At 44.1% G+C, this 24,618-nt stretch overlaps 1 protein-coding gene across 1 annotated transcript; it reads right to left on the reverse strand.

Annotated features, from left to right (window-relative positions):
- Positions 1 to 1,168: 1,168 nt before the first annotated feature.
- OPN3 (opsin 3) lies at positions 1,169 to 18,185 on the reverse strand. The gene is made up of 4 exons (XM_035110527.2): positions 17,624 to 18,185; positions 6,386 to 6,705; positions 4,285 to 4,536; positions 1,169 to 1,838 (listed from the first exon to the last, which is right to left on the reverse strand). The coding sequence occupies exons 1-4, from the start codon at positions 18,183 to 18,185 to the stop codon at positions 1,575 to 1,577; spliced, it is 1,398 nt and encodes a 465-aa protein (XP_034966418.1). The 3' UTR covers positions 1,169 to 1,574.
- Positions 18,186 to 24,618: the final 6,433 nt, after the last annotated feature.

Consider the following 24,618-nt stretch of genomic DNA (forward strand, 5'->3'; position numbering starts at 1 on the left):
TGTTTCTAGGAGCCACCGAATAAATAATAATAATAATATATTTATATGTTGCCCATCTGAGAGGGTTTCCCCAGCCACTCTGGGCAGCTCCCAATATATATAACCACAGTAAAGGCTTTGCAATACTACCAAGTCCTCCATCCACTCACTTCTCTGCATTAGAATGACAAAGTGTTAGAGAATATTGCAAAGGGGTACATCATTTATAGTAGCATTCCTATAATGTATGTTTTTGCTTATTATTTCTTATTTCTTTTTAAATATTTAGCCTTATTTAATTGTATTCAGTATGTAGTTATACAAACTAGTAATGTAAGTATACAGTATTTCAAGCACTGGCCATAATCCCTCAACATAATCCTGTATGTTATGCATGTTTGTGTGAAACCAGACATGATGTTAAATGAGTTTTGCTATGCGCTGTGTGAATAAGTACCTGTCCTGAATCTTCCAACATTCAGCTTCATTGGACGTCCATGAATCCTAGTGTTATAAGGGAGAAAAACCCTTCACTGTCCTTTTTCTCCACACCATGCATAATTTTATATGTGTCTGCTATGTAATCTCCGACTCACCTTTTCTCTAAATTCAGAAGTCCCAAGTTCTGCAACCTCTCCTCATAGTGGAGTAACTATGGTTTTTGTTGTGAATACAGTGGGAGAAGGGTTAACTGCCCCCCCCAACTGTTAGTAATAAAATAGTAATAAAATAAAAACACAGCATTTCAGTCATGCATCCTGCTTCACATATAGTTTGGCCCGTAGGCTCAGATGACTTGTTTGCCCTTTTGAATCATTCATTTGTTTTGAACTTCTGCACCCGCCTGAGAAGGTCCACTACAGCATCGTCCGTGCCTTGTAACAAATGTCCCCGCACCTTTTGGAATTTGCAGTTGCCTGAAGCGCTACCACTCTCTGCTTAAATATATTCAGCACAAGGACTTCTTATGCGCAGCTGTAACGGAGATGCCAGTTGCTAACTATCTCAGCAAAGTTAATCAGTTCAGTTTTTAAGGGGAGGCAGGGAATGCCACACCACTAAGATACAATTTCCTTTAGGAGCCAATTTATTTTGCTTTTGAGCTGCCATCATGTTAAAATACAGCACCAGACGTTGCTTAAAAAGAAATAAATCAGCGAGGCTTTGCTGAAGGAACTATGGCCTACTTTAGAAGCTCCTTTATTTCCCTGGTTCGTGTACAGTGCAGCAAGAGATAGGTAGGTAGGTGATTTAAGACATGATATGGAAAAATAAATATTTTAAGTAAAATAAAATAAAAACCCGCCCATCCGCCACGTGTCATTGTTTCAGTACTGCGACAACAATTAACATGTTACATAGTGCTTGAGGGTGGCGGATAGCAGGGCTATCTTACACTTTTCTTCTCAGACGTAGTCCCCGGTTATTTCAATGGGACTTACTATGAAGTACACAAGTGAAGGATTGCAGTCTGAATTACTTCCATATCTTGCTTCTGAAAGACGGTGCTTGCTCCTCCTAATTGTGCCACAAAAATAGTCTTTAAACCTAAAAACAGTTTGGTTAGCAGAAGTCCGCTCGATTCCCAGGAGCCACTATATTGGCTTCACTTGGATGACATTTATTTTTGTGCCCGTGTATTTCGTGCTGTTGTCTATCCGCTGTGTGTCGTCGCTGGTAATAATAAAAATGATTGAGGAAGAGCTGAAAGTCACTTTCTTCTTTGGCCTGTCGCCTGCCTTCTGGGACACAACAATGGGCCTTATTGGTTTCTCGTCCCCTACTGCTGGCTTTTCTTTCAAGCGCCTCTGGAACCTCAGGAGGCGAACACAGAAGAGCTGCATGAGGCATCGCCGAAACTGCAAGGGAAGGAAATTACAGTGAAAACCCGGCATTCAGAAAGCAGTACTTTCACACTACATATACCAGAATGACATAGGTGCCACATAAAATCAGTTATCAGAGCCTGCTGAGTGTTACACAGTGGCTTGGTACCTCTCCTTCAATAGGTTCCCAAACATACATGGAAAAGCTGTACTTTCAGTTTTCATTCTGGAAGCGGACCAGATATCTGCACGTGTGACTATCTTGATTTGCAGCACATTAGAACAGCAATGGGGTGGAAGCAGTGATCCTTCGGTAATGGATCTCGAATCCCATCTGACCACGGCCAGTGGTCCGGGACAATGGGAATCGGAGTTCAAAAACATCTGGAGGTCCAGAGTTTTCTTACTCCTGCATTACAGTATAGGATAATTCCATATGTTTGGCCACTGCATCAGCCAACCGTATGGTGAAGGGCAAGCAAGAAAGCTCCCCGAAAGGAAGTTCTTTTCAACGGGTGCAAAAGCATTAATGCAAACTGGCCTCTCTTTTGACTTAGGATGGATTAGATCATATCCAGCATATATAATACCATCCGGGGGGTGGGGGGAGGATCTACAGCACTTCATCAGTCATAATGAATTTCAGCTGCTCCTATTAACCTATTTTAGACTTCAGTAGTAGCTATTGCAAGATCCAGGCGCTGAACAGAACAGATAACAGCCAAAATGATTGCCTCAGTTTTATCAAAGGAAAACTCCGCTCTTTAATCCCCATGGATGAATTAGCATGCTCGTATTTCAGTAGCTTTTATAAAGCCCACCTAAAGTCACTACTATATATCTAATTCTGAATTATCATGGTATACTCCTGGACTCCATGGGCTGAGCTTAGGAGGCAGAGTGATTGGGTGGCTCTGGTCCTTATTGGACTGTCAGTCCCTAACAGTCATATTGAGAGACTTTTGTTCCACCCAGTGGTGTAGGGTGAAAGATTTTCTGGTGGTCTGCTTTTCCACAGAAAGCTGTGCACTCTTTCGTAGCAATGAATGAATGCCCATTGCAAATACAATATTAGCCAAGTGTCATGGAGCAAGCCTGGCAATTTCAAAGTTTTAAAAACTTTTTTAAAACTAAATTTAAGTATAATAAACATGCTAAATTAGATTACTCCCCAGAGCAGCCGAAAATTTTGCAATGAAAATTCCTCAACACAAGTTATCCTAATCTGCGCATAGCATAATGTTCCAGAAAACTTCTGTTACTGGTTCTGCCACACTGTCAGTTGTCTACGGGGTGCCTCCATCCCATTTAGCTGTTCCACATGTCCCATCCTGTCCCTTATGCTACTTAATATCTACATGAACTTGCTAGAAGTCATCCAGAGGTTTGGGGTGAAGGTTCATCAGCATGCAGGTGGGATTCAGCTTTACCTCTTTCCCACTGACAGCCTGTGGACTTCTAAACGGGTAGCAGGAGGCTATTTTGGACGAGAGGAACAACCTGAAGTTTAATCCAGACAAAGCAGAAGTAGTGGTGGGAGAACCAGCAAGTCTGTGCAGAGGTGCTCATCTTGTCCTTCGCAGAATTGGATAAAGTTTGGGGATGCTGCTGTTTTCACAACAGGACTGAATGGAAGTTTGGGTGCTGCAGGTAGCCAGGAGTGCCTTTTACTAGCTTGAACCACCTTTAGATCTTGCCTTGGTTGTCCATGCCCTTGTCCCCTCCAGACTTTACTACTGTAACACACTTCACATAAGAGTGGCCTTTGCAAGGCGGTTTGGCCCTCCCGCAATATCCAAGGAGGAATGTGGCCTCCAACAGTTGGGGGCGGAACATAGCCCTTGTGGCTAGTACCCACTGATAGCCGTAGCCTCCATTAAGTTTTATAATCCTCTTTTGAAGTTATCCATGGACATCACTACCTGCAGTACGAATGAATCCTGCAGTTTAACTATGTGCTATGCAAAGAAGCACTTTTGTCTACCATTCTGAACCTTCCGATGATTCAGCTGCATTTCATGTTCCTGAGTTGAAATCGGTGGAAACCCAAATAACTAGGGTGGCTCCCTTGTATGCTCACGGTAGACTTACAATTCCAGGTGTTCCCTAGCACGTCCTCTTCATCCTTGTGAATCGGTACCCTGGATGCAAGGACAGCAACTAGGACATCCACCAGACGTGCTTTGAGCCTATGTATGGTGCTAGTGGTAAAAGGAACAGCACCCTTGTTAAGTTACTGGGAAGCTTCATCCTAGACAGGTTTCATTGTTCCAAACCCCCCACCCCACCCCCCGGGAGAAGTTCTATCGGTCTTGCCTTCTGTGCCTTTCTTGCCTATTTTCCTATAGATGCAAGATAATACTATGTGTTATTTCTGCCGTGTTGTGCTTATGTCGGGAGGAAGACCACCTCTATTGCATAATGCATTAGATGCCATCCTTTCGGCCTCAGTAATTAACTCTGCTTTTCAGCTGCTTACCTTTCTGCTCATGAAGATATAGATAACTGGATTGTAGGCAGTGCTTGACTTGGCAAATAAAGATGGAATAATAGCCACTGTTGGAGTTATAAGGTGGCCATACCCATAGGCTACTAGGAGCGAGACCACTGCATAAGGCATCCAACAGATAAGAAAGGTGGTCATCATTAAAAAACACATTTTAGCTACTTTCTTTTCGTATCTTAAGATCTTGATCACTTGGACAGTGTGCAAATCTCCAACGCAACGAAGCTGCAAAGAAAAATAATGAAAAACAATCAAGCAGCACATATTTTAAAGAGCGTTCTGTTCCAAATCCTTCAGAGAGAAGAATGCCATGGTAAGTGGTCTTATGATTTGATAGCTAAGCACGTTTCAAAAATCATTAAGGCATCATCCTTCTCACCAGCTTCATTTAAATAAGATTTCTGATGATGCCCTGACTTCTGCAGACATAGCTGTGTTAATCTATTGCAGCAAAATCAGAGTCTTGTGACTAACAAGTCTATGGAATAATTTTTAAGACTACTGATTAAGTTACCTCTTGTCCATGGAAATGTATGCCATAATAATTGTTATGTCTTTAAGGTGCCACAGAGCCTTTATTTTGTTATCCATTATTGTTCAGTTATACCAACAAAAACATTAACAGCAGAAACTCACTATGTACTAAGCTACAGCAATTTTATGTCAATCCCTATAGAGTCCCTGTAATTACTAATACTAGCCATTTTTATAGATTTATTGATTTTATTTACAATCACACATATACATGTGATTGTATTCATGTAAAATTACCTAGTGTAATTTTCTGCATTATTCAAAAAAGTATGTAATAATATTGTATTGTTAATTCTTTAACAATCTATTTCAATGGTTTAACAATTCAGTACTAAGCATGCTTACTTGGAAATAAGTTCCATCAATTTTTATTTTATGTATTCCTTTGTAAATATCTTTAGTATTACAGGCTTAGTTGGATAGCATTTTTTTAACTGAACTGAATGGCAGCAATTCTTAAGCCTTTCTTGGAACCACATTATTCCTAACAGTACAATACTGGACTCTGCTATAAGATGACACATGGCAGAAGTACCCATTAAATTGTTTTAAGGTTATTACATGCAGCCACCCAAATCCTCAACATTATTCACAGCCCAATGACTTGTTCCATTTCTCTTTAGGAGAGGCTTTACTAGGAAAAATAGGAAAAATAGATTATGCGTGTGCACTATGCAAAGCTCCTTCGAGTCAAGGATATCAAATGCAGCTGCTACATTTTGCCCACATGTATAAGCAGCACTATTTCCAAGAGAATGTTGTCAGGAAAAGTAAGGCAAGATGTAAAATATGTGTACAGTCAGCTTATCAATATATGGTATGCCGGCTGAGACCCTACCTACCCGCAGACTGTCTTGCCAGAGTGGTACATGCTCTGGTTATCTCCCACTTGGACTACTGCAATGCACTATGTGGGGCTGCCTTTGAAGGTGACTTGGAGACTACAATTAATCTGGAATGCGGCAGCTAGGCTGGTGACTGGGAGTGGCCACCGAGACCATATAACACTGATCCTGAAAGATCTACATTGGCTCCCAATACGTTTCCGAGCACGATTCAAAGTGTTGGTGCTGACCTTTAAAGCCCTAAAGGGCCTCAGACCAGTATACCTGAAGGAACGTCTCCACTCCTATCATTATGCCCTGACACTGAGGTCCAGCGCCGAGGGCCTTTTGGCAGTTCCCTCACTATGAGAAGTGAGGCTATAGAGAACCAGGCAGAGGGCCTTCTCAGTAGTGGCGCCCGCCCTGTGGAACACTCTCCCATCAGATGTCAAGGAAATAAACAACTATCTGACTTTTAGAAGATATCTGAAGGCAGCCCTGTTTAGGGAAGTTTTTAATGTTTTGTGTTTTATCAAGTTTTAAGTATTCTGTTGGAGGCTGCCCAGAGTGGCTGGAGAAACCCAGCCAGATGGGCAGGTTATAGATAATAAATTATTATTATTAATTATTATTATTATTCACATAAACCACATTTTGATCACTCTGCATTGGCCCATTTGAATTCTAGTGAAAAGATACTGCTTTAATTAACTCACCATTCGTATCGCATAAAGAATATGTCCATAGCAGTAAGCCATGATCCCAATTGGTGTGACAAGACAGCCAAGAAAGAAGAAGAGGACAAAGGAAGTATCACTGGGCTCCTTTGACCTCCAGTCCACTGAACAACCTAATCCATGGATTTCTAGAGTGTAGTGATTCCAGCCTAGGAGAGGTGCTCCTGTCCAAGCTAAGGAATAGAGCCAGATGTATGTGACCGCCCTCCAAGACCACGCGAAATCAATCACTCTTGCATGGACTACTCTAAGGTAGCGTTCGTAGGCCAGGACAGTGAGAGTAATAATGGAAACGATTCCTGCAGGGAGACATAAATAAAAAGTTAAATTTAGATTATTAAATTATTCCCAATACAGAGATGCATTTTGTAATAACAAAGTACTTTGTAGAAAAAAACACAATTAAGCTAAAATGATTCATCCCCCCCCCCCACAAAAAACACTTTAAAAAAACACCCACCCCCAAACAGGAACAAAAACCAAACCCACCCCCAAACAGGAACAAAAAACAAAGATCATCATGATAAGGTAAACCAACAGTGCACATCCAAATACCTGGAAAAACAAATACTGTATACCTTCACTTAGTACGGAACAGGTTACAATGCTGGCACCTGGAGAGCTTCCTTGGGGCGAGTGTTCCATAAGAATTTCCTAGCCAATAAATATACGTTTTCTGGTTTTGCATGCAGCCTTGTGATTTGCGGCGCTTGTTTCATTGCTCTGTATACCCAGTTCTATATGGTTAAAATAAAACATCCAACTGACTGAACAAGCAAATAATTTATGTTAATAATAATAAAAAATTATTTCTTATACTCAACCCATCTGACTGGGTTGTCCCAGCTACTCTGGGTGGCTTGCAAAATAATAAAAACACAGCAAAGCATCAAACATTGAAAACTATTCTTGGTGACAGGTCTATTAGCAGTCAAAGAATACCTATCACTTATAACCTGTTAGCTCAAAAACAAAACAGTAACCTTATGTTAGAACCATTACCCCTTATAATCACATTAAGAAAAAGCATTAGATCTCAGACAAGCTCTGTTGTGACGATACCCACTACTGCTACACACACACACACACTTTGAAAAGGCTTATTCAGCAGACGGTAAAAGGGAAGTCAAAAGGGAAACATGAATTCAGCAGGAGTCCCATGACATTCTGATGGACTCGCAATGAGATCCAGATGGGACAAAACCACCAGAGTGTCTGTTATTGATGCCTTCTTTGAACACAGCACTTCCAGTCAATAGAAAGATCGTTCTAGACAGCAGACGTTGTTCAGACCACAGTTGTCCCCCCACCCACTGCTTCTGTCTAGCTTGCTCCACCCCATGTTTTCCTGACAAGCACAACTGCTAGCAACTCCCACCTGGGGAGTTGAGAGGAGGCAAGTGATGGTGGCATCCCTGCATGTGCAGTGCGAGTGGTGTGTGTGTGTGTGCGTTCATGTTCATGCACACAAGCCAGCAGCAAATGTCGCGGCTAAAAAGGTTGTGCTCCCATGAGTCTGGTCAATTTCCCAATTTTACATGAAGCAGCTCAACATAAACAGAGCCAGCGCAGCCTGCTTGCTATAAGTAACATGTTAACATGTGAAACAAATAACCCAAAGTTCTGTTTTCAAAGCATGTGCATCATCTGCTGCATGAGGAAAGATGCACATCCCCCCCCCCCCACGTAAAGGCAAATGCAAACAGCCACTTTTTACATGCTGAAGTTGAGATGAGTCATCTTTTCCTCAGTTCATTTGTATGTGATGAACTAGCCCTATGGGTGAGTGCACAGGGCTGGCTTTTAAGGGCAGGTGACTGCCTGTAGCCCCATGCTTGGAAGCACCTGTCATGGTCTATCAACTCAACCATCCACCCTCCAGCTGAAAGAAGCAGCACGAACAGCTCATATGGTATGACTAAACACAGAATTTCAGATACTGGCATGCAGGTTCATCATCTTGTATGACAAAGATAAGTCATGCGCACAAAATGGAGCACCGGAGTCACGGAATAGGCGACAACTGTAGTACAAAATTCAAAAGCTGAACAACTTTGGGGGTGGAGGGGCACCAAAAAAATGAATCTCAGCTGGGTGCCTTTTGGTGCAGGGCCAGATTGTTAGGGCAAACTGGAAGCACAAGAAGGCATCTTCCCAGAACTCTTACAAACATCCTGCCATAGATAGCCAGATACCACAAATATCAGCTCTGTGGCTGGTAGGGCAAAACACCTCACAGAAGCAAGCGAGGGAGGGAGGGGGAGTCCAAGTCTCAAAACAGTACCCTCGTCCTTCCTTTGCCTCTCCAAGCCCCCATGCCTTTAGTGCTGGCTCCCTTGGCTACTTACAACTTTTCTTAAAAGATTGGGTGGAGGGCAAGGTTAGGATAAAATTGAGGGCAGTCCAAGTGTGGCTTTACGGATTGTATTAAAGTTTTTATAACTCCCCAGCCCAAAATCTGGAGACCAGGCTTCCTACAGAGAGGAAGAGAGAGGCAGTGTCAAACTGGCTCCACTGCTGTGCCAACACCACGTTGAGTAAGCTCTCAGTAAGCAACAGTGTTGAGAAGCCACGGGTGCTCCACACACTCTGCCTGCTGTTGCCTATAAAGCATCCAGCTCTGCCTCTGTGTGTGGCCATCTCTGTCCTCTCTGGTTTCAGTGCTTTCGAATAATGCATGAGAGAGAGATTCAGCAGCTGCTGCTGTATCCAGCACGGAGCAGCCATGGCGGGATGTGAATAATCATTCCACCATGCACCAATTCTCCTCCACTACCACCCTCTGGCCATTTCTCCCTATTCTACCTGCAACTATCACAAAGAACATTCATTCCAAGATTAGGAGTGGGGAAACAGTGGGGTTGCCTGAGAGAACCAGAAGTCGGGGCAAAGGCTAAGAATCCTCATCTCTTGCCCACTGCTTTTCTCCCGTGGATAGCTCAGTTGGTTAGCGTGTGGTGGTGCTGACAATGCCAAGGTCACAGGTTTGATCCCCATAAGGGGCAGCTGCATATTCCTGCATTGCAGGGAGTTGAACTAGATGTTCCTCGGGGGGTCCCTTCCAACTCTATCATTCTATGAAATGCCTTCCCCTGACATTATTGTTAGTAAGACAGCGTTTGTAAATGTGGAGCTCTAGCTTAAGGTTTGAATGACTAGATATGCATCACCACCAAGAAAAAGAAGCTGGCACTTGTTTTAGGGAGCTCAGGGTCCTCTTCTTGGTGGAGCAGTGCTCATTTAGTTTAAAGATTGAAGGCTGCACAAGGCTTGCTGCCAGCACCTCTCTTAATGCTCCAAAGCTTCCCAAGGCTTAGAGATGCCAGAGCTAAATATAGCCCAGTCTTCCAACACAAGCAGTGCTCTACAAGCTTCAATGAAAGCCATGCCCAATTAAATTCAGTACGTCAACAACTAAGCACTACCTTTGGCTTCTGGACTTCCCTGGCTTTTCTGAAATCCCTTTAATTTCCCCCCATATTAATGCTAAGGCTTATGCCTCTGCAGAGTACTCGGGTAAAGGACACACAGAAATCCATTTCTGCATATGGCTGCAATACTGCCCTACATACAGTGGACAAACCAGCCTAGTTCCACAGGTTACCTTTTCACTTGATTCCTGCAAGCAAAAATCGTTAGACTGAACAGTTTCTTACTGCAATACACCTTGTCCTTAAGAGTAACCAGGCAGCTATTTACAGTGCACGGTGACCTGACTGCAGAAATCATTGCTGGAGAACTGTTTCCTGCAGATAGCTCCTACTGCTCAAAGGTGCTTGCTCATAGGGCAGGGGGCAAAGGGCTGATCAGTGGCTAGCTGTGCTTTCTGGCATGTTTTCCTCCACTGCCAAAACAGAGAATAGGTCCTGTTGATTCTACCTTGAAGATGTAGCTGTCTATCATCCAGTGGGCCCACAAGCTCTGCCTTCTCCCCCAGCATCATTTTTAGCATGTTTTAGATTAACTGTGGTTTAGTATGTCATCAGCTGTGGTTGATCTTAAAACAAGTTGGCTTCATAAACTAGGATCTGAAGTTGGATTTGTTTCAGCAAGCCACAGTTAAGATTGGCAGGTTTGTCCGAGTTTGGAGGCTGTCACAACCTGTGGTTAACCTAAAATGAAAACAAAAGCTTTTGAACTCATCCTTGCAGCCATGCTGGAGGAGGACTGGCATAATGTTTTGCATTATGTCCAAATTAAGAGACTGGCCCATGAGCACCCAGCAAGCTTCACGGCTGATTGGGGACCAGAACCTGCATCCACACAGTACTTCGAGAACACTGTCCAACCATCTCGTCCTGTGTTGTCCTCTTCTCCTAGTGCCCTCAATCTTTCCCAACATCAGGGTCTTTTCCAGGGAGTCTTCTCTTCTCATGAGGTGGCCAAAGTATTGGAGCCTCAGCTTCAGGATCTGTCCTTCCAGTGAGCACTCAGGGCTGATTTCTTTAAGAATGGATAGGTTTGATCTTCTTGCAGTACATGGGACTCTCAAGGGTCTCCTCCAGCACCATAATTCAAAAGCATCAATTCTTCGGCAATCAGCCTTCTTTATGGTCCAGCTCTCACTTCCATACATCACTACTGGGAAAACCATAGCTTTAACTATACGGACCTTTGTCGGCAAGGTGATGTCTCTGCTTTTTAAGATGCTGTCTAGGTTTGTCATTGCTTTTCTCCCAAGAAGCAGGCGTCTTTTAATTTCGTGACTGCTGTCACCATCTGTAGTGATCATGGAACCCAAGAAAGTAAAATCTCTCACTGCCTCCATTTCTTCCCCTTCTATTTGCCAGGAGGTGATGGGACCAGTGGCCATGATCTTAGTTTTTTTGATATTGAGCTTCAGACCATATTTTGCGCTTTCCTCTTTCACCCTCATTAAAAGGTTCTTTAATTCCTCCTCTCTTTCTGCCATCAAGGTTGTGTCATCAGCATATCTGAGGTTGTTGATATTTCTTCCAGCAATCTTAATTCCAGTTTGGGATTCATCGAGTCCAGCCTTTCGCATGATGAATTCTGCCAACAGTACAATTCTGCATATGACATGTCCAGCATCATTAGCAGAAGCTGAAGGAATAGTTGGGTCCAACTGGGAATTAGAGCAAGGTGTGTGCCGTGCAGCCCATGGGCCAAAAGCCGTGTCAGATGCATACCTGTGCAACCCTAACACCTTTTAGCTCCCTCAGCACCTCAGCTTTCTGCTCCTGCAGAGTCAGGCCTGAATAGAGTGACACAACAGAAGTGATTCTGTAGATGTATGGCAGTAGGAAAAAATGCATTAAAGCAGAAGACTCAATTTTGGATTAAGCAAACAGCTATATTCACCTTTCTATTTCCGTTCTACAATGTAAAGATGCTGGCCTACCTCACTTCGACTGTAAAAACCAACTAAGTGAAAAATTCTGTGGGAAAGTTAATTTTACGCATCACTGTGCCTGTATGTTGTACATACTGACCTACTTTCTAAATACAACTTCGTAAAACTGGCCTTTATAGCCTTACGAAAGAACTTGATTATTTAACACTACCTAATTTACTGGCTTATGCTTCCTGGATCCTTTTCTAAATGGATCCCTGAGCCAGACACAGGCTTATGCTTCCTGGATCCTTTTCTAAATAGATCCCTGAGCCAGACACAGGGCAGCTGACCACTGATTTTAGGATTGCAGAAACTGAATAACAGTTGAGATGAGGGACTTAATGGATGGAAGAAGTGCAGCTTCATCCATGGAAGATACCACCTTAGCACAAGGGATTGGGTGGGGATGGTGGTTAGGATCCTTGCAGTCCTCTTTAACTCAAATTATTAACCTTTCCTTAAACAAACAGAAGCTGTTCGCCATGTCAGTTAAGCTCAAAAGAAAAATAAATAGTGAAGTGTCCTTGAATTGTTTTCAGTGTGAAGAGGAAAGCTTTGTCTCCCTCCACTGGCCATCAAGTTGCATCTTACAAGATGGCCGATTACATATAAAATGATTCATAAAAAATGATTCAATGTGGTATCCATACACCCTGCAGCATATCCTGAAAGAGGAAACCAGCTGTGTTTCACCACTTCTGCTTGCTAAAGTTAATCTCAAAGACATCACATGGATGACAATTATTCAAGAGCAGCATCAACATGATTTAAATGTCCAGTCATGTGCCAGGAACCAAGGTAAGACAAATAAACTTGGGTCACTACAACAGTTGTTTATATGAATTGCATTCATTATCAAAGCACTGCCACGGTGTCCCTGTACATTATCATTACAGTTGTCAGAGGGTTTTTTTCCCCCCTTTTCTTTTCCAAAGGCAAGTAGCACAAATCTACGCCTACTCACCTGGAAGCAACTCCCACTGCATTCCATTGGGTTTACCCCCTTGCAACTGTGTTTAGGACTGCAGCCTTAGCTTGCACCAGTCTGTACGATATGTTCTTGGACTATAAGGTGTGCACCTCTTTTAAGTGGGCAGCTGAACTTAGGGCAGATGCCAATGTTGCATTCCAACCGATCAACAATCAAAAGTCAGATGTCTATCTAAAATAAGATTTCTAAGAAGAAACTTAATTCCTTTCCGATATATGACTGTCAAAAAGCAGTTGAGATACATTCTAAAGGGAGTTGTGGCTTCGCGATGACGGCTCCTTGCCACAATGCAGAAAATAGCACGTTAGAACGATTTGTGCTTTTCTGTATGGTACAAGAAGAGCCTGAGCACCAGCCGACACATGGGTTGGAAATATAGATTATGAATGAGTGAAGGAGCAAGACTTAGCTGATCTGCCTTCCCCCTGCAGATAACCTTTGCTGAGAATCAGGGACTACACCTTTAAGTTCCTATGTTAGCCGGTCCATAGAACCTATTTGCACCTGAGCTTGAAGATGGTCTGTGCAAATCACATTCGTTTCAATGGGACCCTGACCATTGAGCACGCTGGCAGGGCATATGAGAACTAAAGGTAAAGGTACCCCTGACCGTTAGGTCCAGTGCGGACGACTCTGGGGTTGCGGCGCTCATCTCGCTCTATAAGCCGAGGGAGCCGGCATTTGTCCGCAGTCAGCTTCCGGGTCATGTGGCCAGCATGACTAAGCCGCTTCTGGCGAACCAGAGCAGCACACGGAAATGCCGTTTACCTTCCCACCAGAGCAGTACCTATTTATCTACTTGCACTTTGACGTGCTTTCGAACTGCTAGGTTGGCAGGAGCTGGGACCGAGAAATGGGAGCTCACCCTGTCGTGGGGATTCGAACCGCTGACCTTCTGATCGGCAAGCCTGGAGACCCGCAGGTTCCCCACTCCCTGTACACCCAAGCAACAAATGCATCATGTGGGGCTTCTGTATGTCCAAGAATAACTGACTGTAGAGAAACCAAGTGATACCCACCTGTGTTCCCCGGGTACGGAAACCTCCAATATTATGTGCATGCAGCCATCATGTTGCTGGCATTCATTTAAAAAAATTAAGGCTTTTCATCAGGAATGGGAAGCCATTTTCAGCCCAAGGGCCGCATTTCTTTCTGGGACAATCTTTTGCAGGCCATACACCAGCAGCCAGGGGTGGAGGAAGTGGGGTGAGTTGGGGGCGGGCCACCCTGGGTGTCACCACTGAGGGAGGGGTGACAAAATGTTGGGTGGCACTCACCGCGGGGCCTGCAGCGCACCCAAGCCTGGGAAAAACATGGTGGCTTGGGTGCACATAGGCTCCCCGCTGCCAAAATAGTCCGCCCACTGCCTCCCCCCACAGCTGTAGGGCAGCTGAGTAGGAGGAGGCAAGCAGACTCCGGAGGTCCCGCGGAGCATTCTACCCCAGCATGCCCCACCCCCGTAGGAGGCTGGCCCTGTTGCCTGGCATGCGTGCCGCCCCAGGCGACCGATCGGATTGCTCCACCGCTGCCAGCAGCAGCCAAAGTCAAAGGCAACCGTGGACAAACCATCAAGTGTTAATTTTACCTCTGTGCAGTAAGCTAGATTCTACACACACAACCCTCTGCATCTTCCATCCAGGCAAGCAGGAAGCACCATCAGGACACATTTCAGCCAGGCCAAAACACTCAGAGCTTTTGCTCTTAGATTCCTTCGAAAGGAATTCGCCAGGCATAGAAACACACAGGAGTCAGGAGGAGGTTATGACCGCTTTCCAGCGATGTGGTACATGTGTCATCACAAATGGCTTCCTTGTGCGTGTACCTTTAGCTTTTCTACAAAAATAGCTACAGACTCCTGGCATGTCAAGTGAATGTAAGAAATCTGGGGGTAGCTGTCTTACCTGGGACTGTTTGTGTGTCTTAATGAATTAAAAGACATACTCCGTTCTACTGAGAACACCAATTTAAATGTAGTTTAATGATTGCATGTCTCTGCAAATGGCTTCAGAGAAGGGGAAGCAAATTCCCCACTAGCGTTGTTTGATTTGTTCTCCAACAGTTTCACCCATTTTCCACTTCGGGAAGGAAAACATATAAACAAAATTGTGTGGTTTTTGGTTCACAGAGATACCTGAAGCACAACAGCTGCAGCCTGTGATTCATTTCGGGGGGGGGGGGGGCTAATGAAGATGAGGAAAAACGTACTCATAGATTGAACGCTGGTGTTGTGAATCATCCTGGGTGCTGTAGAAACGCAAGGAAATATGAATGAAAGGAGGTGGGAAGATATCTGATGGGTCTGAGGAAAAGACAAGAAAAATGAAGGTGGAATTGCCAAGGAAGTAGCAGATTAGAAAAGAAATGGAGAATGATGCAGGTGGTTTCCCCCTGAAATTATTTACAAGTGGGACCGAAAACAAAATGAGGCAATGTGGAATAGATCCTATTCTGGTTCCAGCCAGCCATCCCATCTATTCCTGCGGTCAGGAAGCAGCAGTCCATCAGCACAGTCAATAGTCCGGGGAGGGGGATATCATCCAGCAGCATCTGGTGGGAACCAGGTTCCCCACTCTTCCTCCATCCACCTGGTTTTCCATTTTATTCTGTCAATCAGCATTCCATGGCCACTGAGGATGCCCAGCCAGCATTAGGCTGTTTTGAGGTTCCCTTCCCCTTAAGAGCTTCCCCTCCCCCCTAAAGTTTAAGCATCTAAAACCTGTGGAAATCTTGATGTTCCCCCAAGCCTACTGACACCCCGATCTTGAGGATCTACACTCAAAGCTTGAGTCTGTTATTAGTAGGAGATATACAGCACCACCAGTGTACACAAGGGCCTTCCAGAGTAGAATAGGTAACAGCAAGGCAATCACCTGCTTGCAAGGAACTTTCACCCTAATACAGATAACTGGCCATAGGTGGGGAACAACACAAGGGTAGAGAGGAAGATTTGGTATCAGCTACAGTTAGGAATGACAATCAGGAGTTAAGTCAAAAGGCTCATAGAGAAGAAGATGAGCTTTTGGAGGGATTTGAAGCAAGAGGTCAGCTTTCAACAGACGCTGCAGAGGTCACTTACAGACGTATGTATGGTATGGAAGCTGATTGCTAGAGGAGCTATGGGTGCCTGTGGGCAAATGAAGACACAATACTTAAGTGGGGAAGGTGAAGACTAGATTGAGGCAGATGCAAGTCGGTGGCACCATTCCTTGGGGGCTTTTTGCCCCAGATCACATACATGTGTGGTGTGTGTTCCTGGCAAAATAAAGATATGGTGAAAGGACAGGTGTTGGTGGAGTAATGCAAAAAAGGAGATGTTTGTAAAATGGAATGATGGTCAGAGAAAGAGGTTAGAGCTATGGGGCACAGGGAATGGCAAATGTTGGGAGCCTTTGTCCCTCCGGAGGATGCTAAGCTACAATTACTATAATCCATGGCCATTAGGGGTTGCTGGGGTTGATGAGAGTTTTAGTTCAACAGCATATGGAGGGTCAAAGGTTCCCCACACCTGGGATTGTGTACACAGGAGATCTGGAAAGTACACAGGAAGCAGCCACTGAACTGTGTGGAATGAAGGGATGTGGATTTTCTGGAAGGGAAAAAAAATGAACTGGATTTGTTTCCAGGGGGGGGGGACCTATGCAAATTCGCATATAATGATTTTCATCAGGATATATTCTGGTGCCCTAAAGAGTGGTCTAATTTAGCACGTTTTACTTTTATTTAATAAACAAGGCTAAGCACTTCAAAACTGCCAGACTTGCCTAATGTTGTATTTGCAAGCAGCATCCCTTTATTGTTACTAACGTACCTACAAAACTGATTATCTTCCATGGCAAAATGAAGTACGGGATAATTTTCAGTCCCACTAAGTGGAATGTAAGGACATTTCCACAAAGACATAATAAGCCTGAAGGCTCTGCAGATCTATGCAACTGGCACAACCCTCAGTACCACTTGTACAAATAAGAAGCAAGACCATGCATGCAGCACTGCAGACCAAAGAGATCAGTTACAATTGCTCAGCTAGTGTTCTGCAAAGAGATGTCCTGGTGTCTACACAATTCTTGCTTCGTGGATCTACAACTACCCCCCTCCTTCCTAATGAGATGGGAAGACACTCCAAAGAAGCTAAAGGAGAAAACCTGCATATCAGAAGGTTGGCTGTGAAATGAAAGTGATACCACCTGCAGGACCGTCCAGGAATGAGCTCGCATAGCGAATCAGATAGGGAACACAGACACAAAGTGGAAAATAAGACAGGGTGGGGGGCAATGTACATCATTTATGGCAGTTTCTAGCTCAAGCCAAAAGACACCTATATTGCCTATATATTTGGCTCAAGCCAAAAGACACCTATATTGCCAGAATAACATTCAGGCTACAGATTCCTTAGAAGCCCCATTTCCTAGCACTGAACTGTGAGAGGTGCACTCTGCACGTGTTCAGAGGCATCCATCTAATTTTGACAGAACGTGAGGGGGATTGCACTCACTCTCAAAACCACATTCTGGGTCCGGTGACGAGGAAAGGGAGAGAAGAAAAGGAGGCCATACAGGACTTGACCTGAAGGGATTACAGGAGAGAGGTCAGCTGGTAGAAGGAAGGGCAATCCGTTATTCCGGGAGGCGCAAGTGGGAGAAATGGGCTGCCAGGGGGAGTCACGGCACCCCTCTCTTTCCTCCCAAGTATTCATTTATTGAAAAGACAGAGGTGTTGATCTGCATCCCTGGGGAACCTCAGAGACCTGGAACCACGGACACACACGCGCGCGCACAGCATATAGCGAACTCCTCTTTCACCCTTCTCCCCGCCTGGACCCGTCTCTCTGCACATGGCCAGAGGCGCCCTCGCCCCCCGCGGCTGCCCTTACCGAAGAGGCTGTTGCTGAAGCCGTCCCACACGCAGCCGGCGGCGTCCCACACCCAGCGGTTCCGCAGGCAGGAGAGGAAGGTGAAGCAGACGCCGAAGAGCGACACGAGCAGGTCGCTGAGGCTGATGTTGACCAGGAAGAGGTGGGTGGGCGTGCGGAGCCGCTTGAACTTGGCGTACAGCACCAGCACCAGCAGGTTGTTGCACAAGCCCAGGATGCCGATGGTGGCCAGCAGCAGCGCCAGCAGCTCGTAGGTGCTGGCGCTGAACGGCGGCTCCGCCGCCGGATCCGAAGGTTGCACCGGCTGCTGCTCCGAGTCCTGCTCCCCCGGCGTCGGCTGCAGGCTGCGGCTGCTATTCCCGGAGTACATCGCTCGGCGTTGGCGCGCGAAAAAACTCCGCTCACATGTCGCCACAACCACCACGGCCGCCGCCGCCGCCGCTGCAGTCTCCGCAGCAGCGCCCGGCACTTGCGAGCGCGCCCGAGCCCGTCCGAGAGCCAGCAGAAGCGCTCCCGCCGCGACCGCTCTTGGCGCCACAAGGGCGGGGAAGGGAGGGGCCATGGGCCTGGGCCCGCCTCCGGCCCGCCCGCCTGAAGAGAAGCACGGAAGGGCGGGCGCGCCGCGTGGAGTCGCCTCGTGCTGCTTCTCCGCGGAGAAGGCGAAGCGCGGGAGAGCGCGCGGGCAGCTGGGAAGTCAGCGGGGAGAAAACCCCGGGCTCCCCTCACGCGCGGCAGTCCGTCGGAGTTTAAGTCCGATCCTGAGTAAATTTAATTCGAGTTAGGGAAGGGGTGTGTTTAGGGCCGGATTTAGGTTTGATGAGGCCCTAAGCTACTGAAGGTAATAGGGCCTTTTATATGTCCAGCTGTCCTTTGTCAACAACAAATTGTCACTGTTTTTTTGTGTTGAATATATGCTGTATGGTAATTTATGGACCTAATAGGTACCTAAAGCCATTTGCACATAACAAATAGGAGCCCACACAACACGAAATACTGTTGCTGTATGTAGGTTTTATTTTATTTGTTTTTTATATTTTAGAAATTACATCCAGGGTTTTTTATTTTAGATTTTTGGGGGGGGGGCAAGACAGTGGGGTCCTAAGTTATAACTTGTTTAGCTTACCCCAAGACAGTGGGGTCCTAAGCAAGAGCTTGTTTTTTGTTGTTTAGTCGTTTAGTCGTGTCCAACTCTTCGTGACCGACTAAACAATAAACTAAACAAACTAAACAAAAAAATAGCTTGTTTAGTTTATAGTAAATCTGGCACTGGGTGTGTTTGTGTGGAAGGAACTGGGCCGAAAGAGTGGTTGCTTGCCCTCTGTCTGGAAGGCTAATATTTTGTGTTGGGCTCCTGTCCATAAAAAGGAGAACTACTCTTTTTTTAAAGGTTATATTAAATGTTCCCTCGGCAGCTGACAAGCAAGTTGTATATGATGAATGATCCCAGGGTGGATTGTTTGGAGGTGACTTGTTTTTTAATGCTGCCATTTAATGCACTCTTAACCCAAGAAGAACCAGGCTGGATCTGCCCAACCAACATCCTGTTGCCCAAAGGAGTTAACCTGGAAAGTCCACAAGGGAGACGAGGGCAATTGTGTAATGTATGCACTATATTGAAGAGAAACATGACCCAGGAGAGCTGATGAGAGGTGTAGCCCAGCTGGAGAGGTTTGTTGCTATTCTATGCAGGCTCCCAGGCCTCATGAGAAGTAACTTCTGTTAAACCATTCACTAAACGGCATTTCCGTGTGCTGCTCTGGTTCGCCAGAAGCGGCTTTGTCATGCTGGCCACATGACCTGGAAGCTGTACGCCAGCTCCCTTGGCCAATAACGCGAGATGAGCGCCGCAACCCCAGAGCTGTTCACGACTGGACCTAATGGTCAGGGGTCCCTTTACCTTTTAACCTTGTAGGGAGTTTCTACATAAAGAACTAAGGATGACACAAATAGCACTGTCCCTTCTTATCAGCAGCTGGTAGTCAGCTTCCTCTGGTCTTGAAGGTACTATACGGCCATCAGAAGCAGTAGCTGCTGCTATTAGGAAATAAGAGCTTACTGAATCTAGTCCTGCATCTTGTTCTCACAGTAGCCAACCAGAAGTCTGTCAAGGCAGAGCATAGGCACCATGGCTAGCAGCCATCAAGAGCCTTCTCAATGAATTTGTCCAATCGTCTTTTAAAGCCATACAAGTTGGTAACCAACTTGCTAGAGCTGACTTCCAAAGAAGTATGTAGAGATTTGCTCCTATCAAGTATTAAGGGTGACTAGGCTTGTATCAACGTGACACATAGTGTGTTCGTTTATCCGTCCTACTTTGAAAATTAATATTGCTATGTACCGTAGGTTATAAAGATCAAGGTGTGTATGCTTCTGAACTCTGAGACTCCTTGAGTCAACAGGCATGGCGCTGGGATGTACGAATCCATAGTAACTGTTAGATGTCATTGAGCTGTTTTTCAACTCTATATTTCATCATTAAACTAGCTACGCTATAACTATTCTTACTCATTTGCCTTTGAACAATGGAATTGCATGTAATTTGCAGTTCTTTAACTTTGTTTGTTTGTTTTGAAGTTTTATGCCCCACCTGTTATCCAGTTATTCTAAAAAAGGGGACATGTGGACCTTGATTGGGGAGAGAGGCAGATAGAAAACAAACTATAACACACATGCACACAGGTAGGTAGCCGTGTTGGTCTGAGTCGAAGCAAAATAGAAAAAAATTCCTTCAGTAGCACCTTAAAGACCAACTAAGTTTTTATTTTGGTATAAGCTTTCATGTGCATGCACACTTCTTCAGATGCATACGTGCACACGTGTGTTATAACACACATTTGAACACAAACTGCAGCAAAATGTTACAGTATGGAGTGTTCCTGTTCAGAATTCCAGCTATTCCATAACTTCGCCCTCCTCAATTCATGGCTGCTCTCAATCTTCATTGAGCTCTTTTTGGGAGGTTTTCCTACCCCCTAAGGGTTTTCCCCCTAAAGTTTTTCATACTCCCCCAAGCCTGCTGTTGCCTCTCTTGTGAATGATGGAGGAAGGGAATGATGATTAATCATGCTGCATGTACATCACCTGAATTGCCCTATGCTTGATGACTCTGCCAAATACATTGGGTGATTTAAAAAAAGTTCTTCCTGTGTTGATTCATACAAACGATTACTTGATGGTAGTGTCTGAACAAATGCATAAATCACAAAGTAGGATGACTATTCTGCCTAAAATGAGTTTGGGTTTTTTTTTTGGCAAGTTGTGACTTTGGAAATTGTCTAAATGTAAATAATGATAACAATAGTTATGTTGTTGGATCCCCTTGGCAGTGTTATCTTACTCCCATCTACTCAGAAGCAGTCTCCATCAAGTTTAATGGGATTTACTCCAAGGTCAGTGTGTAGGAATGCAGCTTAAAAGTTCAATGGCCACAGGATCACATGATTAAGGGGGCTTTAGGTTTATGCCTCTTAGACATCACCCCACTGCATCATATTTCTAATAAGCCTTGAATTAGAGGGGTATGGCACAGAAGTTTTCTTTTTTTGTTGTTGTTTTAAAGTCCAAAACTTCACTGGGCATTTAAGCCCTTGGGAATGCCTAAATAGCTCTTTGGGTCCTTGCCAAGGTCCTGGAAAGCTGTAATACTTCCCAATTAGCAAAATAAACAAATTCTCTCCTCTCTGCGCTCTCAGTAGGCAGTTGGATTAATTTACATTAGCTTTCATTTTAATGAGTTCCATGTGTATCTGTGCCACGTGTTTTCTGAACGGAGTCTTCTTGTTTACATACACAGCAAAATTTTGATTGAAACACAAGATGTTGTTGAAACACTTATTATTAGTATGGATGGCCTATTGTGCTTTGTAAAATATTCTAAACTTATCACTGTTCCGTGATTGAAAACTCAAATCACAGCACACACATTGCTTAATTTCTCATGGGGAAGATTGATGATTTGGAATACCAATAATTGATTTTAAGTTTTCTTTTGGTAAGTTAGCCATATGTCTTTCTAGAAGATGCATTGCAGTTCAGGGATCTAACCTTTAAAATGTGTTTCTAGTTAATTGGGGAAGTGTCATAGCTCAGTGGCAGAACATTTGCCCATGTTCCATCCCCAGTACGTTCAGGTAGAGAATATCCCCAGAGTGAAACACTGGATAACCTCTGCCAGTCAGTGTAGACAATTCCCAAACTCAATGGACCAATGTTCTGATGGAGTATAGGGCAGCCACTTACGTTCCTGCTATGAGCTCTGCACTTTATCGTTTTCCTCTGACTAAGCAGGAACCCTGCAACCAAATGTGTTTTATTTCCATATGAAAGTCAGCTTTGAAGGAAGCCAATTAACCAACCCAGGGCCAGGGCAGGTACTCTCTGTACAAATCTAGGTGTTTATAAAACCCTCCATATCTTTATTTCTTGGGGGGGGGGTATTTATACAGGGTGGTATCCAACATTAGTCAAACTCAGAAAAGACCTATTGATATCAAGACAAATAACTCAAGACAACTGATTCCAATGGGTCCACTCTGCATATGATTTAGTTAGATATCGTGCAGTTTTTCAGAATATATTAGCCATTTATATAGCACACATATTCCACAACTTTCACAAATAGGCTCCTGTCAAGCCTTAAAATTTCCACTGTGTTCATTCCACAAAGCAACTGTAAGCAAAGTATTCTGCATTCTACCACTTCTCTGGTGTTTCATATCTGTTTCATTCTGCCTCTCTGGGGGACCTATTTTTATTGGTTTTTAACAACTTGTTTTGTTTTGTTTTATTAAACAAGCCAGCTTGAACACCTTTTAAAAACTGAATTGGGGTGTGTTCTACAACATTTATGTACCGGTATGTAAACACCACAGGAACATCTCCAGAACACACAAAAATTGAGTATTTTGCACAGCTGTAGCAAATCTTAACATTCTAGATCAGGCACCCCCAAACTCAGCCCTCCAGATGTTTTTGTACTACAGTTCCCATCATCCCTGACCACTGGGTCCTGTTAGCTAGGGGTGATGGGAGTTGTAGTCCCAAAACATCTGAATGGCCGAGTTTGGGGATGCCTGTTCTAGATGAATGTGTCTCCTTACTGTGATAATATTTTTTTAAAAATAGAATGAATCATTCTAACTTCATTCATAGCAGTTAGTGCAGGTTGAGGGGATGAAATCAGATAATCAGATAATAATGTTGTGGGGGTGATCTGCAATTTTAGGATGTCGTTGTGAGATTTTCTAGAATCTGAATTAGGAAGGCAACTTGCTTTGTCCTCCATTATTCTCATCACTCTATGAGACTATGACCTGAAGAACATGGCCACAAACTGCGAATTAGATGGGATTTGTCATTAATTTCAGTGGGCTTAAGCACATGGAGCACTTTGAAATGTGCCCATAGAATCTAGTCTTGCACTGTTTCCTCATCTTAAATTTCCCATGAGGAATGCATATGGATTAGTATCACTTCTGTATTACTTGTTTGCAATACTCATTGTCTTTGTGATTTATTTGTGAGAAGAAGCAGAGGGAAGAAAAACCCAACTAATTTGTACCAGATAGAGGTAAATTGAATTGATCCTTTTTGCCTTGCTTTGGGATATGATATGAAACACATCTTTCGTTTCATTATTTATGTGGAATAACATGGTAGAATGCCCAAAGTAGCACACCACATCAGAATTCCTTTAATGTTTGGGTTAATATTTATGAGTTTTGCTGAAAAAGTGATTACTCAAAGGATTGGGCATCTGAATGTAAATTTAGATAGAAGTGTACTTACAGGGCTTATCTATACAGTCAATATCAAGAGGTGGTTCTCTCAAGGTTACTATCCTGGGCAGCAGTTCTCTTTCTAGATTTTGGAATATTTCAGCCATTTATCCTGAGCAGTTATCTAGAGTTTCTTCCTCAGAGATCACTTCCTGTACAAGAGATCAGTACTCCATTTATATAGCCAAAAAAAGGAACCCTAATTTGCAGCTTGTGGCCATCCTTTTACTCATTTCAACATCTGATTTATCCCCTTAAATGTAAATGCAAGTGCATTAGTAGCTCAAAGTGAAGACAAAGGTTTGTGCCGCAGACCAACTGTTCACATACTGTGCCTCAGACATGCAGAATAAAAAAACGAGGACTGGGGTAGTGTTAAAATGCTTTACGATCTAGGGAAGTGGACAGAGAAAGACTATGATTGACACTTCATGCATTCCTTATGGCACAGTATATCTTGCTTTGATTCAGAACAGAATTCATTTTGCAATGCAAGTATTTGCAGCCATTCAACAAACAGGTAAAAAGTGTTTAAAGAACTGGAGTGTTAGGCTGCTGCTGCTGCATTTCCACCTGTCTTTTCACTAGTACCCCTTTAAATGTGTTTGTGGGAGTGGGAGTTATTGGCTTGTGTTGGTTGTTTTTCCTGTCCTTGTGCTTCTTGTTTTTGTTTTTATTATGTCTTTTGTGTGTTTATATTGTTTTTTATGTTGTGAACTGCCCTGTTTAGCTCAGTGAAATGTGCAGAGGAGAATTTGCCTCTGGATTGTGTCCCCTGTCCTGAAGTCAGCTACCTTTCCTGCAGATTTGTTGTCAATTGTGAATCACACCAACAGACTAGCAGAAAATACAGGCTATAAAGTTTATGGGTAGAGGAAGCTATAAATCCCCAAAGCCCACTCACTCTTTTTAAAAGTTCTGATGTTAACAAATAATTTGAAAAAGTGTCAAGGTCCCTTTCAACTTCTAAAGTCCAGCAAGCTATAGTGTGTGTTCACAATACCACCGTAGAGCACAATGAAGTTATTTCCCCCCCACCTTGCATTTCACAGCTCTTCTACCCTAGCTGTTCACATCAGCAGGACTTCATTCATGTCAGATTCATTCCTGTTTATGTACACATCAGGGGGCGTCAAGAGGGCAGCGATGTCTACCCTATGCAAAGGTGGTGAAACCTTGGCTAGAGACAAATTAGGAACGACAAGGACTTACTAGTGT

This window comes from Zootoca vivipara, chromosome 3, assembly GCF_963506605.1.
Source record: "Zootoca vivipara chromosome 3, rZooViv1.1, whole genome shotgun sequence".
In the NCBI taxonomy this organism is placed as follows: Eukaryota; Metazoa; Chordata; class Lepidosauria; order Squamata; family Lacertidae; genus Zootoca; species Zootoca vivipara.

Bases quoted from the DNA above. Each gene is read 5' to 3' on its own strand.
- OPN3 (XM_035110527.2), bottom strand. From the start codon at position 18,185: ATGGCCCCTCCCTTCCCCGCCCTTGTGGCGCCAAGAGCGGTCGCGGCG. The intron at 6,706-17,623 runs GTAAGGGCAGCC...GTCTCCCTGCAG, and splicing joins CTTCAGCAACAGCCTCTTCG to GAATCGTTTCCATTATTACT. The intron at 4,537-6,385 runs GTGAGTTAATTA...TTTTCTTTGCAG, and splicing joins TTCTTTATGCGATACGAATG to CTTCGTTGCGTTGGAGATTT.